This window comes from Poecilia mexicana, unplaced genomic scaffold (genome assembly GCF_051168715.1).
Source record: "Poecilia mexicana isolate PSO_F unplaced genomic scaffold, ASM5116871v1 scaffold_6, whole genome shotgun sequence".
Lineage (NCBI taxonomy): Eukaryota > Metazoa > Chordata > Actinopteri > Cyprinodontiformes > Poeciliidae > Poecilia > Poecilia mexicana.
In genome coordinates, this window is record NW_028263375.1 from 29349496 (window position 1) to 29368995 (window position 19500).

Sequence of the window (19500 nt, forward strand, 5' to 3'; positions counted from 1 at the left end):
TGATCGTCTCCTGTTGAAATGGCAAGAATTTCCTCTGTGGAAAAATCAACTACAGAGAGTCTTCTGCAGCAGAACAGCCCAGACATTGAGTTTCATTTCAACCCAGAAATCTGCTCAGCCCCTCCAAACCTCCCCCTCTTTCTCTTAATTGTGGCCAACTCCATCTCCAATTACCCTAGCAGAAAAAAAGAGAGACTGCTTTTACATCAGTAAGCACCTTTTGCAAAGTAATAATTGGACATCTGTTACAAGGCTGCTAACTCGAAAAGAAGCCTTCCTGTCGAGCCGTGCTTCTGGAAATTACAGAAGCTAAAATAACAAGCGCCAACACACCCAGTCTGCTGTCTCGTCTCTAAACCTGCATTTAAGGATGCTTAATACAATTATGCAACAAACAGTGTTAGTCAGTGGCCACTGCTGAGACCCTCGGTGTGGAAATACTGATGGACACTGGAAGGAAAAGTCCAACCTATTTGTCTCTTAATGTCATTCAAAGTACCTAACTTCAGTTTAGTAAAGGCTCGCCTCCTGCTCCACACGGAGATGGATGCCTGAGCGCAGGAACGGTCTCCATCATGGAGCACACAGATATCTCCGTTCCCCCCGCCTGACTGAAAAGGAACGCCCTGATTAGAGTGGAACAGTTTATTTCTCCGTGCCGGTCTGGCTGACCTAAATACACAAACACAACTGTTGCTTAGTGCCTCCTGACACAACAACTTGAACTTGTTTGTAAAGTCACAGATATTTTGAGGGTGAGGAAAACCGATGGCCCCGTTTAATTCATTAGGGCTTGCAGAGTGCGCGTCATTAAATGTATCTTTATTTGAAACCTCTGGTGGGAAATCTGCTGTTTTGTGATGTTTTGCCTCAAAGCTCTCAGGATGTTTTCACACCTGATAGTCCGATAGACTCGGCTGGATTGGGGACTAAAGTTGGGACGTTTGTTACGTTTTCAGCTGCTGCAGTTCACTTTCACGCCGCACTGTGTCAAACCAAACAAACTCTTTGAAAAGGCTGTTCCCCTCCTCACCTGTGGCAGCGCTGCACTTTGAGCTACTGAAGGAAACGACACTAAAACCTCTGAAGAAGACACTGAGCGCAACTTCCTTCTTCACGAAAATGGAGTGGCATCAGATTTTAGAGGTTGTAGGATTTCTCTGTTGTCTTTGGCAAAAGACCACAAGCCATTTCTCGTGTGTTTATTTTGGACTCATTTACCCAGAATGCCCTGCACTGTAGTCTGCTTCTTGCTTTTGGAGCGGTTTCAGGTCCATTTGGCGTTCACAAGGCCTAAGATTTAAAGAGTTGGCTAAAAGTTTGGTTGTTTGGTCGGCATTAGAACTCGATTGATCGTTCACACCAGACAACCGAAATGGAGTTGGATTAAAGCGGACTAAACAGGTCCGGTGTGAATGAAACCGGAGTCCAAAGTGTGATTTGTTCTGGAGTTATTCCTCCTGTCACCAAGAAATATCTTAGCTGACAAGCTGCAGTCTTGAAACTCGTCTGCAGAGTTTACCTGAAGTTCCAAAGAGTTCCTGCGTCCCTCATGAAGCTCCGTAATCTTGTCCAATCATGTTCTTTAGCTGCAATATTTTACAGATTTTATGTATTTTTCCTGGCTAGTACCAATTTCTGTTTTTTTAGGTCTGACCTGCAGAATATGAAGCTTTGTTAGCTGTTTTCCTAGGATTATGCCAGAAAAGGAAAGAACTTGAGGCTGTTAGAGGCCAAAGTTTTCAAAAATCGTCAGACTCCGCTCTCCGGCAATCTGTGCTAAACATACATTTTAATTATTTTGATGCAAGAAAAAGGAATAAGGAACAAAATCGTGTAAAATCTTTCCTAATAATCCACACTGTTTTCTTTCCATCTTTTAAGCCTCTTGATATTTTCTTTTCTTTTCTTAAATTATTTTCCAACATTTACATTTAAATCTTTCACCAAAGCTCAGTTAGTAAAGCAAAAGAACAGATGGATCGAAAGTGTCTCATTATAATGTTAGATGCATGAGCTGGCACATCTGGCTGCAATAATCATATTCACATTCAAGCGTCTAATCCACTATCTTACTTTTTTTGCCTTTATTTCTTATTTTTCCCATGAAAACATATGTTACTGTCTGTCTGTCTGTCTGTCTGTCTGTCTGTCTGTCTGTCTGTCTGTCTGTCTGTCTGTCTGTCTGCTGGGGCAAACTGACGTCAACGGCAACCAGAATATTTTCAGATTAGATGTTACATCCTTGCAGCCTACAGATCGGGGTTAAACATTTCGACTAATACAATTTTAACGCACAAGTGAGATGAAAATAAAAATTAAATCTATTTGGTTGTCTCCTTGGAAATACCTCAGCTTCTGCTGGAGGAGAAAAGAAGGGAGCTCCTTTCAGGATATCCTTTGGTGTTATATAAAGAAAATGATCAGTTCTGATTGTTACACAATAATATTACCGCATGATGTCTGACCAAGCTGACATTGTTAATACAGCTGGTTTTGTGTTAGTCTTGATACTTTTTTTTTTTTTTTTTTTTTTTTAGAAAAAAAACCAAACTCCCAGGCTTAGAGTTCTTTATTTTTTGGGTGGGTTTTTTTTTTTTTTTTTTTTTTTTTTTTTCCAAAGATCTGTCTATCTATCTGAGCAGTGGCACATGAAGTTCTGTATTAAAAAGTAAACGGGGTCAGAAACTTCAAGACAGTTCTGGTACCAAAAGGAACTTCTGTATTCAACATCAAGAAAACTCATGCGTATTTATTTTCTATTTTTTTGTATTTCTTAAGTTATTTTATGTGGTTATGTGTTTGTTTTTCTCTGTTCCTTTCACCTTTTTAATTATCCACTAGGAATGAATAAAATTGAATTGGATTGAATTGCAGCTTTTGTGGAAACTAATAAACTGTAGGAGGGTCTTTCTTTATTGGTTCCTTACAACAGGTTGTCTGTGCTAGTCACTTTAAAAAGAACAAGATTATATATTTATAATATGTTTACAAATACACTAATTGCATAATGATTTATGTTTTCGCATCCACCTGAATAAGATGTAGTTGCGCCCCTGATTAAGACAAAGTGTCTATAATTACCTCAAACTTGTTGAAAAATTTGGTAGTATTAACGCAGCTGCAAATTACTTCATAACTTCACCAAATCCCATGCTGTGCTGATTTACTCCCCTCAGCATGCTGAATGCTGCAGCTGGATGTAGCCCAGCAATTATCAGTTTGACCACTTAGGGACACTCAGACACTGCCCTTATATTTGAAAAGGAGAGCCCAAAAGCTCTTTAGCATGTTAATTTTGATGAATTAATTATCATTCACTTTTAACATGTAAAAAAGAATGATAAAAGTCCTGACACCCAACCTTTGTACTCACATGTTTCTGGTACACCCGTAAGTCTGACGTCCAAGCAACATCTGTAAACAATGATGGACGACATGCTGCTTCTTTTGGCCCGCTGCGGCTTCAGTTTTACTCCAAATAAAAAAATCTGATGGGACGCTGAAAAAGACCATTGTTGTGTTCAAGTTGTGCTAAAAGGAGTTAGCCTATTAGTGAAGCTATTGAAAGCTAGAATAGCATCTCAATGCTACACATGTAGCGGCAGGAGCAGAGATGCTAACATCAGCGTCCATAATCCACATTTATAAAGAAAGATGAACCATCAGGGCTTCCTGAAAAAAATATAAGATAAAAAAATTATAAATATTGTTGTATTTTGTTCATTTGTTTTATTTACTCAATTGTTTAGAAGCAAAATGTTTTTTTGAATTGAAAATCTGTATTTCATCGACACATGGTATTTGATTAAAATGTGATCAATTTCAATTAATTAAATACAGACCCCAGCAAATGACTTTTTTTAAAAATATGACCATAAAAAATGCCTTATAAAAATATACCTGGCGGTGTTGCTTCATTATGATCAATAATGTGGACTTATTGTGAGGATATTTGTAATTATACATAAACATGTTTTGCGTATGTGAGGTTTAAAACGAGTCAGGGTTCGAATTAAACCGAAACTAAACGTAACAGTAAAAAAACAAAAACCGACAGAGGACAGAGGAGTTCTGGTTACGACGCGGAACCTCCACATCGCCCAAACTGAGTGAGAAAACAGCTAATGGCTTTTCTGTTTTGGCCCGTGACCTCAGCAGGCATCAGGAATAATCCTGACGAATAGGAAACGGAAATATCTCCCAAGGTCGCTGGTGCCAGAAAGCGTCAGAGGAACGCACAGCAGTACGTCTGGAATGCGCAGCCCATAATCCGCAAAGATGAATCATGGAGCCGTAATCGCAGTTGTTGAGATTACACAATAGGGTTTCACTTTTTGCAAAAAAATAAAATAAAATAAAAAACACGTGGGGAAACACAGAAGAAGTCTGTTTTTTTTTGTGTGTGTGTGGTTATATGGTTATAGATCATCCATCAGTGAAAATCCAGCCAGAGAGGAGCGGTAAGAAGAGTAGAAGGGATGGATGGGTGATGAAGAGTTACAAAGGGAAGAGCAGGAGAAAGACGTTTAGAGTTGAGAAGAGAGGAAGGCGTTGATGACAGAAGATAGAGACGCAAGGAAGGAGCAGGAGAAAAGCAGAAGGCTTGAAATGTATAAATGATATAAAGGAGTGAAGTAAGACTAAAGTCTAAAAGAAACTAGAGAATGAAATGAGACACAAACGTGGAAAAGGTGGAAATGAGAAAACTCGAGGAGAGTTGGGTAAATCACAACAGGAGGAAAGACGAGGCATTAGGGAGAATCTGAACTTGGAGGTAACTGCAATATGCAGGACTTTAAGAATCAAGAAGAAAATGAAAACTTAAAAAGAGACGACAAAAGAAGAATGTTGTCTTTGAGTCAGGGCTGCTGAGGGGTAATTTCTCTGCTTGCATGTGTGTGTGTGTGTGTGTGTGTGTGTGTATGAGAGTGTGTGTTGGAGGACAGTCTGGGGTACAATAGTGGCCTGACAAGACCACAATGGAGACTTTGTTAGTATGCAGGTAGTGTTGGGGGGCCACCCTACAGTCTCCCTACATGGCCCCAAGGCAAGACCTTACACACACACACACACACGCACACACACACACGCACACACACGCACACACACATACACAAGTACAGCAACTTCTGAACATGATAAACTTCAGTCCATGTGCAAGATTTACATACCAACAGGGACACACACACACACACACAAACACACACACACAGTCAATCAAAATGAAGGAAGCTGCATCTGAGCTCTACAACTTGTTGCAGACAAAGTTAGAAAAATGTACATCTTTAATGACACGAACACAAAAACATTGAAGCTGCTTTTCTTACTATGTAGACTACAGATGCATCACCTGTTGCCCTGTTTGGTTTATTTAGGTAAAAATGAATCATTTTTTCCTTATTCTCAGGATGATTAATGAACAGTCCAGTTCAACTTCCTTTTGTTTCGTTGCATTAGGTAGACATGATGCTGCTTCCACATCACCTTCTTGTGGTAACAACACAGCTTCCACATTTGTAATGCCTGACCATAGCAGTAAATGAAGTCATCAATGTGTGTCAAACATACAGGATACCATTTAACCTTATCACAGCAGTTGGAGAACACGTTATTGTATGAGTATGGATATTTTCTTCCTCTTCTTCAGTGGTTTGCTTTCCCTTGGTAATTTCCAAGGACCTGTTGGGTTTAGAGCTGGACTTGCTGTGTCTGAACTCAGGGCTGCAGTGTATTGTCGACTCCTCTGCTGCTGACGGATAAGGATGTTTGTGGTTGTACAGCGGTTTGATTGTTTGCTGAGAAATGATTGAGCCTGGAGATATGGTTTGGTTCAACTTTCCAGCTTCTTTCAACCAAGCTAACGAGCTGTTGTCCCTCCTCAAAGAGAGTGGTTGTCAGTTAATCCTTACAAATAAAGTAAGTCGGTTTTTGCAGTTTTTTTAATTACACTTTTTACCCCACTTTCCCTGGCATCCCACCAGCAGGTTTTGATTTGTCTCACTTAACTTTTACACCACAAAATGGTCCCACTTACTATTGACCAGAATTGGTGTTAATAAGTCAGGTATAGCATTACGAAAGACACAAAGGCATAGAGAGAAGAATTCCTTCAAGCTCTATTGAAATCTTCTGCTCCTTTGTCAATTAAAAGGCAAATGTTAGCCGCACCATCTCGTCTTTTGTCTTTGCTATCGTGTGAAATATTATGACTGCGGAGTTGGAGCTGGAATGTTTCTGGTGTCGGCCCACAAACCTCTCAAGAATGTCTAAATCATAAACCCGACAAAAGTCTTTAACATCAACCCATTTTCAAAAGGTGAACTCAATCTAATTTTATTGTTCTTGTGAGCAGACACTGGTTGATAGCGTGTAGAGACAAGACTGAAGATAATAAGTAGTGAGATGTAACAACAAGTCAGAAGATTTATGGGAATTGAGGTATGAGCATTTTTCGAGGGGCCAAACAAGTTGTTTGGAATTTTTTTTCTGGTATCTGTGAAAGGAGTGCTTCCATTGTGAAATTTTGGAGAAAAAGAAACACCCTAATGAACTTCAGACTCTGGAGAATTTCCTAATAATGTTATCATCTGGCTTTCAACTTTTCGTTTTTGATTTGTCAGAATAAATTTCTACGCGTTTTTCATTCTCCGATAATTTCGATGTGATCTTAGCAACCGTCATTGTTATTGTGTTTCGTTTAATGGCCTCAGAGTAAAAGTAAACTGACTTACAAATATGTCTGCAGGTACGCCCGAGTCGCTGGAGGAAAAGGAGCGCCAGCTTTCCACCATGATCGGTCAGCTGATTAGTCTGCGGGAGCAGCTGCTGGCCGCCCACGACGAGCAAAAGAAGATGGCCGCCTCACAGCTCGAGAAGCAGAGACAGCAGATGGAGTTGGCCAGGCAGCAGCAGGAGCAGGTAGGAACGATCCGGACAGGTGCTGGTGGGCAACGCCACCGAACGATTTGACTAGCTCCACTCAGAAGATGTCAAATACATCTGGTCATGTCAAAGTACCTCGTATTTTAAATAGACTAGACCAGTTTGAAAGTATGGATACTTTCAAACGAGAAGTATTTATAGATGTACCAAGGTAGATAATAAAAATCAGTTTTGCTGTAGACCAGCAGAGCCAAACAAAACCAAACCCAAATCCAGCCAACATGTGTATGTGAACGCCATTTGGATTTTGTTAGGTCTGATGGCTCTCAAGGTTCACAATTGTTTGTTCTCTGTTAAAAACAGTCCTCAAACTATCGACGTTGCTTCCCAGTCGGCCATGTTTGTTTACTCTGAACTCACATTTGGTCTTTTAAAAACTTTCCATGTGAACTGTAGTTTAGATTGAACTGAAATTTGGGAAAGGTCAGTCCGAAATTATTTGCTTGATGCTCAGATAGGTGGTGCATTTAATAATCCTACAATTAATGCAGCACAGAAAAGCGAAATTTGATATTTTGACGATCAGAAGACTACAGTAATTTACTTATCGTAGTTTAAAGGTAGGAGTAGGCAGCTAACTCTGTTGAGGAAAGACAGAAATTAAGGTGCAGATGTTCACTAGACTCTAACAGGCACAACGCACTGCACAATAAAAACACATGCAACTCTGCCCTGCTCTGCTCCTATCAGTCGCACATCCCAAATGATTTGCTTTTGACTCATCTTGTCGTTAAAACGAGTGACGAAACGGAGCTGAAAGATGGTTAAAGTGAAAAACGGGAGAAATTACACGTCTCATTCAAACAATGGTCTACTAACAAAAGTAGTAAAGCTTAATCAAAATAATATGTTGGATCTGTAATTGAAGCTAATTAGTTGGGTCAGATCGGGTTGGGCTGGGTTGGACTTTTCAGGCCCAGTCTAAGCTGTAATGTGAAGTAGACGTAAGTCTAAGTCGAATCTGAATTAATTGTTTTTCCTGGTCAGAAGTTCGAATCACCATCTCTGATACAGCAAGGATTCATTCATTCATTTAGAAATGAATGTTGACAGAGGAAACCAAGCAGGTAATGCATAAATAAATCAACAAAACTCCCAACAAATGTATCGAAAGACCAACTGATGTGTACTAGTTGCATTATTGGAGGCAAAAACTCTTCTAGGTTTAGGAAATATCATGCTTTCCTAAAATGAATTTACCTCTGATGAGGATTTCCCAAAAAGAAAACCTGCTTTCTTCTTCTTACATTTTATTGTCATTATATTTGATCTCTGCTACTTTTTTTCTGGTACTGCTATGTGTAATTAGCAAAATTAGTCTTACTTAAGTTTAATGCGCTCCTATTAAAAAGTTGTTTTTGTGGTCAGGCTTAAGGAATTGCTTGGTTTCTTCACGTTATTAAGTAAGTCTATAAAACTCCCAATCATGCCTTGGTAATCTTCATGTCGTCTGCCGATACCCTTAAGTGTACTCTCTTGTTGTTTTTTTGTTTTTTTTTCCGTGTATGTACACATTCTTTATTAACTTTTTTTGCTGACTTTAGAAGTTTCAGCTGCAGTGTGTTAATCCAGATGTGAGTCTTCAGGTCAACGACTAAACGTTTGAAAGAGCAAACACAAGCAGAGAGGTGTTTTAGGTGCGCTGCTCCTCTTTGTTTTGGCTGTTTGTCGACATGTCACCGTGGGCTGGCATACGACAGGCTCTGTTTGGACACGTCCACACCTCCCATCAAAACACATACCACCTTTCAGAGCATTACAAAGGAGCAGGCGAAATGGGGAGAGTGAAAAGAAAGACAGATTCCAATATCAGCCAGTCATTTGGCTGTTGAGACTTGATAGGATAATGCCCTACAGACAAACCCCAGAAAAATCTGCTTTTAATGAAATATGACATGTGTGCAAATGGGGCGCCGCCTCCCATTCAGAAGCCTGTAATTATGTTTCGGAATAAATATACTAAACGATTCCTCAAGAAAAAAAGAAAAAGGAGAGAGAAGCAGCTGTTTTCCTCCCTCCCCCCCTTTTTTATTTTGCTAAAAATGGGTGGAAGTAGTCAAACAACAAGTTCTCTCTTTTAAGGAGTCTGAGCTTTTACAACTGGCAGGTCCGTGCCAGCCATCACTGGACAACACTCAAGCCTTTAACCAGAGGAAAAGCATTTGACATTCAACAATCTCACGTTAGTGAGGATGATGGCTGCTTGTGTTTGAGTGTATATAAGAGGTTTTCAAGGTGTTGTAAACATGTCAGTCTCAAAGCTTTATTGTAACTTGAGATGTCTTCATGAACCAACCACTTTACCACATAGATGTTGCACATATCGTTGACCTCACATGGTCAAGTAGCTGTTTTTCTATCTCTTTTTTTTTCTTTTCAGGTGAGCCACAGCTTTATATAACTTTTTTTTTGTTTTGCATCTTTTACAGTTAGCTCTCAAGATGATATGAGATTCTTCTACTTTATTTTCTTTTGATTTCACAAAATATAATCAATCTGTGATAAGCATAGAATAATTCAATCCAAGTTTAATCAGTATGGCAACTTTGGATTTATGAAGTAGAAATCATCAAGTTCTCAACATTTACCTAAGATATAGTAAAGCAGCCCTTAAGGTTACCACTGTGTAGCATCAGCTAACAGTTGCTAGCAGTTAGATACATTTAGCAACTGGCTAAAAGCCAGTTAGCAATAGATAATTATTTTCATTTGCCATTTTCCACTGATGACCCAAATGTTCCAAAATAGTCCGTATTCCATACTTTATCATTCAAAATTTGTTCTTGTATCAAAGCAGCATAAAAATCCTTTCTTTGTGTAAAATTACGTTAAAAATTTCAATATTTTTAAAACTACTTTCAATAATCTGTGATCAGTGCAGAATTATCCAATTCACTTTTTACCACTTTAAGAATTTACAACTTTGATCCAGTTAGCTCTTCAGTTTAGCGCTCAGGAATCAATGAAGCAGAAGCTAACTTCAGCAGGCTAATGGTTAGCCAGTAGTGGAATTCTGACATTGTTTACAAAGTGTTTTTATCTTTTTATTGCTGCTATTATTTATTCTTACCACAGAGGAACCAAATGTTAAAACACAAATGGTTCATTGGGTTGACTTTTCAATGCTAATGTAGTTGTTTCCTAGCCCAGCTTACCGATGGCTTCAAAATACACATACAACAGGTTATCGAGCTGAAATTGCTCATTTTCATATTTTTGCTCATAATATTTAGTTAAACTTACTTCAACAGACAATTTAAAATGCTGATATCAGCTGGATATGCCGATATAGATAGCACATGAGAAACATTGAGAAAATTCTGAAATAAAAATTTCAGAATTTTATATGGCTTGAGAAATAACAATCTCAAGTTATTATTTGTGACAACTTGAGATTTTATGCTCAACTTGTCACAAATGACATCATTTCTGTTGTTATTGTGTGTGTGCAGATTGCCAGACAACAGCAGCAGCTTTTGCAGCAGCAGCACAAGATCAACATTCTCCAGCAACAGATTCAGGTTAGTTGGCAGATACGTTTGTTCATTTTTAAAAAAATGTTTCTGCTCACATCTTTCACTCTTGCTTTATTGATGTTATTTTGTCCTTCCCTGGTCCAAACAGATATTTTGCAAAACTGAGATTTTATAATCAATTTGCACGTCACCAAAAATAAATATTTTTAAAAAGCTCCATCTGTGATCGCAGAGGTTACTCAAAAACAGTGGCAGAATTAGATTAGATTAGGATTTATGACTGGAGTGAAGCTGTTTTAGTTGGGTTATTCTGCGTCTGTCTTGCTTTACCTTGACTCTGTTTTAATTCAAATTTAAATGGAAGCAGAAGAAAGAAATGATAGAGAGGAGATGGATGAAAAAAAAGGTCACTGTTGGAGATTCTTCAACCTAGCACTGCTTTAGCCATGCTCAGGAGCTTCTTCTGAAAATTGGATATAGTTAATGTTAATGACAGGAATCTATCAAGCAAGGAGATTGTTATTTTTTCAAAACCAGACCAAACCATTTTAGCTCAGTGGTGACCCAGTAATCGCCCTGCTTGCCACTCCATCGGTACTTTTTGCATCGATTGCTCCAAGATCAATACTCCAGAATTCCCAAGCCTCCTGCCTGCGTTTTGTTTTCCCCTCCCCTGACTCGTCTACTCAACAGCATGTGTTTCTCCTTATATGCCTGTAAAACACTTTTTTTTTTATATAACATTTTTTCCCCACCATATTTTCTGATCAAATCGCAGCTTTCCTCGTAACTTTTATCAGTCGTGTTCCTCGTGTCGCCTTCTCTCTGGTTTCGAAGTCGTGTCTTTTTCGTTTCAGCCACCTGACGCTCTTCCGTTCCAAACCGCTGCATGCACATCCAGACTTAGCACCAAAATGACCCCTGACTGCGAGCCAAATGCTGTCAAATTTGCACACTGTGGCTAATAGCCACGTGGGAATTTTGCTCCACGTTTGATCAGCTTATTTATTTTTTACTCTTTTTAACGCTCGGACTAAATTAAATCGGCTCTCGAGCCAAACCGAACACAGCGCTGCGATGTGCGATGTTTTACCCCCCGTCACGTCTCCCTGCCGCTCTGGAGGTGTGATAGAGTTAATGGGGGGTTGTTTTCCCCCCCATCCACACACTCTTAAGTTTTCTTTTCTTTTTTTTTTTTTTACTGCAAGACCCCACCTTTAGATCTTAATAAAGCTGCGATCGGACTTCATTAGGATTCTTAGCCCCCGGGGGGAGAGAGAGCGAGACCATAAAACAGCCCGTCTGCCACTCGGATCCTCTTCCACGCTGAGAGGCAGCGGATACTGTGTCATGTTTGGTTTTGAGGATGAAGGGACGTGCGGAAAATAGCTCTCCGGAGCGCCTCGTTATTGTGTGGGGCTTTCAGGAGCATCAGCTGTGTAGTTGTCGCTTTGCGCTCGTTTCTTCTTTTTTTTTCAGCTCGCTTCCACAACTCTCTCTCTCTCCGTAGAGAATTCCAGAACGCCGGGAGAAATCATTTGTTTTCATTTTAAAAGCCACTTAGCAATAAATCCCTCCACCCGTCCTACACCCCCCCACTGTGGGGTTACAGCAACTTTTTGTCGTTTATTTAAAGAACAATAGCCCCGTCTTGGCACAGAGAGCCCGACTTAGCGAGAAGCATATGGTGGGTCTACTGTACGGAGGTGTAGAGTTATTATGGCTAAGCTCCAGGGTTTAGTCGCTGGGGTACGGGCTGTTTACGCTGTGTCGGATGTGTGTTGGGCCTTAAACACACAGGCAGCGCGGCGGCGGTCTGTTTCCACTTATCAGTTCCAGACCTGAGCTTCACTCAGGCCAATGCTCAGAGGAGCTGACCGAATGCTACTGTTTCAGCGGGGAGAGAGTCGGCCTCGGCACCCGCCGCCCCTTCACATCTCAATTCAGAAAAAAGCCAAATCTTGTCCAGATGCTGCGAATAATAGATCAACGCAAAGTAGAAGATTTCAGAGCGTTCGCTCAGTCTCCTGCGTGATGAAACCAACCCAGCTACAGCGCTTACAGGGGATTTTTTTAAAATCTTTTTTGTCATTGTGAACTTTAACATGTTACAGATCAAGAGAAGTTTGAAAAAAGCCAGAAAGCTTTTTTTTTTTTTTTTGTTTTCTATTGTATATAGTATACTGTTTTCTTGCTTCCGTTCCCTGGATGGTGTGAATGTGTTTGTCGGCTAATGTGGTGGTTTGGGGAGCAGGGAGGTTGTGAGGGGGGGAGCGGAGTTCAAAGTGTCCTAGGTTTCCTGTCATGTGGTTTTAAATGGTTCAGAAAGCCAGCAGGAGACAAGCAGGGGTTAAAGAAATGCTTCCGAAGGCCACATTCTGCTAGATATACTTACAAAACGTGAACACAGTGGAGCGACCAAATGCAAGACTCAGGAAAAATCACTTACCTCCTCATAGAGTCTGCTGGGGGTTTTTAGTACATCTAAATGTTTCAGATCATCAAATAACATCTAATATAAGACAAAAAATGACATTAGTAAACATAAATCAGGGCTCAAATTATTAATTGTGATTAATCAATTACTGAAATAATCGTCAACTAATTTAGCAATCGATTAATTATTAACATTTGCTGAAAAGAAAACATATTCAAAGCAGTACTTATTCCAAAACTGAACAAAATAACACACACACACACACACACACACACACATATATATATATATATATATATATATATATATATATATATATATTTATCTCCACATTCACTAAGAGAATGTTACATCATTGCATTTTAAGCAATAAAATGTAAATTTTGTTTTTTAGAACAGAAATGTATTTATTTATTTATTTCCAACTTATATTATATTTCTAATATTGTATAGAAAAGGCTTAGACAGTTTAATGAAAAATCTGCAGAATGTGTCTGTTTTATGGTTAACCGATTAATTGATTAATCATGAGGATAATCGATAGATTAATCAATTACTAGAATAATGGTTAGTTACAGTTTTCAAATGATTTCATCTGATAATGGTAAAAAGCAATCCAATACCAACATTACTATTTTATAACCGGTTTTAAAATAGTAATGACCTTCTTTGGCAAAATATAAATTAACTTTAGTTGGTCTAAGTCTTTTGGTTTAGTCCAATCAGCCACATCTAGGCTGGAAGTAAAAAATAATTACCCAGGACTCGTCCGACAACACGAAGTAGGCTAAACATACAACATATCGGAGCCCGAGCCAAAGAGATCTAAGAAAGACGACTAATCGCGTCATTAGCTATGTTTATATCGAATTGTGATGCAAATTTTGAGCAAACTTTTAAAATGTCATAAACAAAAAGAAAAAGGAGAGAAAATATTTCCACCTCCTGGTTTGGGGCGAATCAGCCATGCTATGAAAAGCACCGCAGTTGTGAAATTGTGTGTGTGTGTTGGGGGGCAGGGGGGGGTTGACATTAGAGGAATAAATACCAAAGTTTTGCGCCAATTTGTAAAATAAATGCAGCTACCACTGTCGACTCGACACAAAGAAAGAGATGGAGCGAAACGGCGTTCCAAGGCGTGAAGGTCTGATGACCAAAATCACAAAGGCTCCTCTCACATGTTGATGACCACTCAAGACTTTTGTCTAAATATCCTGCTGACTCATGATTCTTGTCAATCAAGAAAATATCGGTCAGAACAGTGAAACATGGCGGTGGTAGTTTGCTGGTGACCTTGACGTTTTGCCGTTATCGATGAAACTACGAATTCTTCTCTGCAGCCTGCAGAGTGTTCAGCTGGCAGTTTCTAACACTTAGGTCAGGTGCACCTTCGCGTTTACTCACGTTATCTTCTGTCTGGAGTTAAAATTAGCTTGATGAGCTGAAAGATGCAAGTAAGTCAGAACAGCCAAACCAAAGGAAATCATGTGCGTATTTGTTTTCAGCGCTACGCCAAGAAGAGACAATTGGCGTTAACGCGTAATCACGCACATGTGGACAGTTCATGCCTTGCTCTGGCACAAACAACGTACGCACACACACACACACACACACACACGCACACACACACACACACGCACACACACACACACACGCTGGTAGCGGTGGCGGGGCCCTTTGTGTGTGCCGTATGAGCTGAGTGGCCCAGCCCAGCCTGGTGGCTGACAGGCATGTGTCTTTGTTAAGTCAGTTCCTATAATGGCTCTCATATGTGGCCCATTTCCTTCAGGCCCACAAAGACGCAGGCCCTAACCGCACCGCCCGGGCCCTAGCTAACGGGCTAATTAATGACTGCAAAGCCGCACTCCTCCTCCTCCTCTCTGTTCTTCATTTATAACTCCTCTGTCTCCTCCTTCACCCGCCCTCCTCCGTCTTTTCCGACTTTGGGTTTCTCGTCTCCTGTTTTTATTTTTCGTCTCGTGTCTTTTTTTTTTTTTTTTTTAATATTCCAACCCCTTCTGTTTGGCTGTTGATGTTGCGATTGATCAAAATGAGCGATATTCTGTGTGCTAAACTCTAAACAGCAGTCTACGACGACTAAATGATTGGCTATTTTATTAGTCCTGATAGCGTATCGCCCTCTGTAATTCAGCCGTTTTTACTGTCTGAATCGGAGCCAATAGCTCTTCTGCCGTCAGGGCAGCAGACAAGCACAAGCACAGCAATCCACTCGCTCACAAACACACACAAGAACTCTTGAGGAGCTGAGAGGCTGTTAGATGAGGAGGCAGTTTCTAAGTCAGCACAAGCTTCCAGCCTGAGCAACTGTAAGGCTCACATTGGCAACCCGCCGTAATCACGGAATAAAACTTTTATATGCAGATGCTTATTAAACTTAGAGCAAGATGAAAAAAAAAATTCTTACAACAGTGTAAAACACAGAGAACAAGCTTTCCTTTTTTGGTAGGACTAATAAGTGGCAGTTGTATGATGGGTTATCAGGGGCATTGCAGGTAGAAAAAGGAGTACATTTTTTGCCCCCCAAAAATAATTTTCTAGAATAAAGCGGGAACATTTCTGAGTTTTAAAAGTGTAAAACATTGCTGGAAAAAAGTCAGGAAGTTTTAATCTCAGAATTTAGTATGATAATTTCTGAGTTTAAAAAGTCAAAAATTTGCATGAAAAAAAATCTGGAATTTTGAGATTAATCTCATAAATTTTCTAGAAAAGAACATGGACATTTCTGAGTTTCGAGTCAGAAAACTTTGACACCTAAAACTCAAAAAAGTTTCCAAAAGTTAACATTTTACACTTTTAAATTTCTGAAAATTCAAAGTGTTTTCAAGAAAATTTCTGAGATTAATCTCAAACTTTCTGAGTTTTTTTTGGCAAAAATGTACTCTTCTGTCTACAAGGCCCTAATACCCCGTCGTACATTTGCTCGGGGGGATTCCCCACTGACCTGTGAAGCTGTGCCTGTCTTGGGGACACTTTGACAATTAATGATTTAAAGTCATTTTCTGTAGGAAAGTTTGGTTATGGAACTTCAGTGAATACCAGGAAGTTCACCCAAAGGTATCAGAGGTCAGATTGTCTTTTGTTTCCTAAGAGTTTGTCTCTTTAATCAGTGGAAATAAGATGTTTTTACTAAAAAATGTAGTACATAACATCCAAATATAATAAATATTATATCAGATTCGAGCATATTTTTGACCACTATCTCCTTAATTCACGTAGCCCGAATCAATCCATAATGCAACTGAAACCAATGTGGAGCTTTAGCTTTTGTATTTATTCAGTTCTTCAGCAGTAGACTTTCAGTTGTTTTCCTTTTCTTCCATGTCACCAAATAACTTTGACACAAACTATAATTTTACCTTGCAGAACACCTTCCTGGCCTCTCTTAGTGTTGTAACATGTTAGTTTGGATCTGGGAAAACAAGTCAAAACACCAAAGAAGCTCAAAGTCATTTGCAGACAGACAGTGAAGCAGAACTCAGTCTAATCAGTGTTTGTCTCAGGGAATGAACTAAATCTGAAACCCTTAGCTTACTTTGTCTTTAAGCTGCTGTAGAATGTACTTTTTCTTTGTGATATGTAAAGTTTATTTATAGTTTTTTTTAATCTAAATTTGCATACTTGAGCAAAATTACTACGGAAAAAACGTTAAATTTATCACTAGTTTTCTAGAATGTAATTTTGTTCTCTTTACAGAAGTAACAGAAGTTTTAAGAAATAGTTGGAATTGTTTTGGAGTGAGTCTCTGTAACGTTATTCGCAGTTACAGTTCACTAGCCTCTTGTAAAAAAATGTCTCATCGGCACAAGTTTGTAGAAAACCCAGTACATTCTTAGTTAGCCTTCCAAATGCTAGCTAGCTTTGCCATATTTTAAAAACTTAAAACAACTAACACTGAAAATCCTCCAGGCTCATCTGTAGATGTATATCCACTGTCTATCCTTGCACGAGATGTGAATGTTCATTACTGTTTTCTTAGCAAAACGCCGTCTATGTTGCTAAGCTAAAGTTAGCTTGGTTGATGCTGTAGACTGATCTGTGCCAGTCTACTGGAGCTGCTGCCTCTTGACTCTGTTAAAAGTTCATCAATACTGGAGTAAGCTGCTGTTTGTCGTCGTTTACAGGTCTTGAAGTGCTTTGGCAAATATCCTGGTGGACGGGGAGGGACCAGCATAGCCGATAGCCAAAACAAACCTAACTTTACCTTAATAAAATGGATATTTGGCTAGGAAAAGAGCTCAAACTTAACAATGGTCTCTTATGAAGGAGCAGATGGTGAATGCCTGCTAATATAAAGTTAGAGACATTTTCAGTTTGAACTGGCTAAAAAGGTTCAGGACCTGGGTTTGTATGACTAGCTGTTAGCCTCCTAAACCTCTGAGATTTCACCCACTTTTCACTAACTTCACTAGATATTGAAGCTCTTCTTTTAAGAAAGTGCTGCTTCTACAGTAGTTTTTTTGTAGAGTTGAACAACAAAATTAAACATCAGAGTATTGTGCAGTAAATTAAAAATGCGTACTGATAACATAAAACTGGTGTTTTTAAAAATCCACAAATCTGAAGTGTCTGAAATACTTTGAAGCAGTGAAATTCATCTTCCTTGTTGATGCACGAGCCTTCTTTCGGGCAGCTGACTGGCAGTGCGCAGCAGCAGGTGAAGGGGAGCTTCATACAGCTGAAGAAAAATATTTTTTTATTTAATGTACCTTGACCAAACCAAGCCTAGAGTAAACAGGGCAGAGCTCTGTTAGTCCAAAGCTCACTGGGATCAGAAATACATCCTATAAAAAGCAAAACTTCTGTAGAAAGTAGAACTTTAACAGCTTTTAACTATCAGTGGGCGTCTATTGTATCGTTTACCACTATAAACTACTTATCATGATAAGAATTTTGATTTGTCATCCCAATAAATACCCATTAATAAAGTTTAAATCACCCCAAGACTGTCTTTATTGTCAGGATTGATAGTTTTGCTATTTTTTCCAGATTTTGTTCAATAAATGCATGAAAAAATGCCAATAAACTAGAAAATACAGTTACCGCCTGCATCTTGGTGAAACAAATCACACTTCTTTACATGACTAGTGTCCTAAAGAAACATATTACAAATGGGAATGCTATCAAGAGCAGTAAGCGTTTGGAGGGACCCATAATTGCTGCGACATGAATACAGTTACCTAAAAAAAGATGTAGCAAACAGTTGTCATTGTTACTTTTGTCGTTGTCACAAACGTACCACAAAATATCCTGATCAAACCTTTGAGTTTATATCGCCCACCCGCATACGTTTAACCTGTAAAATCCCATGCTGTCATCTCCCTCCTGCCCCCACAGGGTCGCCTGTCAGTCACGTCTTTTGTTTGCGTTGGCGATGATTTCTTTGCAGGTTTACGTAGCCTGGCCTCCGTCTGAGCGATGGACCAGGTCAGATGTCACAGTCGGTACCTGCCAGACAACACCGTATTTTTCTTCACGTCGACATAAAGACTTAGCCCATACACACTGGTCGCCCTCTCCACCCCCCCGGCCCCGGTGCCTTCCAACAACAGCCCCATTAATTCTGAGTGTGGACACATGCTCCACGCTGCCTAGGTGTGTATGTCGGTGTGCGTCTGGTGGGCAGTTAGAGGAAGGGGACTCTGTGTTTTCTTAGGGGCTAAGCAGAGGGGGGCCCACCGCTGCCCCCATCCTCCCCCCCAACCATTCATCCAGTAGCACCCCCCACCCTGCCCCTCCCCTCAGTAAAAGGAGATCTTTGTGTGTTTGCGTTGGAGAAGCTGCCCCAGTCAGTCCCAGTGTTCCCAGAGGAGCACAATGAATGGGAGCATTTTGTCCTACTCCAAAAAAACCCACTCACCACACAATACACACACACACACACACACGCACACACACACACACACACACACTTCCTTTCCTCTTCTTCTTCTTCTTCTTTTTTTTGTGGGGGGTTGTTTTTAGCCATTTGAACTCGTTTTTCCTTCTCGCCTCGGCATGTCACAAGACATCAGGCTTCTTATCTTTATGGGAGCGTTTGTACATATGTGTGTGTAGAAATGCCCCATCAGCCACCAGTGTGTTTGCTTGGTGCCTCAATCGATATCGATCTTCTTCAGGGTGATGTAAACGACTCGGTCCGAAGAGCCAGTCAGACGATAAACACGTGAAGTCACGTTAAAAATCTGTAACTGCAGCTTATTAGGACAAGCAGCAGCAAACGTGGAACAGACAGACTTTGCTTAAGTATACGATTTTCCATTTGTAATTAAAATAGAGGAAAAACAGATAATGTTTGGGTGTAATAAGGATGACAGGGTCTGCTCTGTGGAGTGAAATGAGCTTGAATCCATGATCAAAACTGGTCTCCTGTAGCGCAGAAAAGATTACCTGGATTAATCGTGAATAATCCAATTAATCAATTAACCTGATAATTTACGACTAATTGGATTATTTGTGATTAATCCAATTAACTGTGATTAATCAGGTTAATTGTGGGAAATCAGTTATTGAAATAATTATCAACTAATTTACTAATCGATTAATCATTTATGTTACCTGTAGTTACAGCAGATGGTTTGCTAGGATCGTTTGAACTGCCTTTTGTCTGTGTGGGAAAACAAT

The 19500-nt window shown here is 39.7% G+C and overlaps 1 protein-coding gene across 1 annotated transcript in view; it reads left to right on the plus strand.

Annotated features, from left to right (window-relative positions):
- The window catches only part of LOC106929700 (transcription factor SOX-6-like), a 148249-nt gene that overhangs the window by 84703 nt on the left and 44046 nt on the right, over window positions 1-19500 (plus strand). The window contains exons 6-7 of the mRNA XM_015006799.2: window positions 6749-6921; window positions 10398-10466. Of these exons, the coding sequence (XP_014862285.2) occupies window positions 6749-6921; window positions 10398-10466 (242 nt within the window). The remainder of the gene's footprint in view (window positions 1-6748; window positions 6922-10397; window positions 10467-19500) is intronic.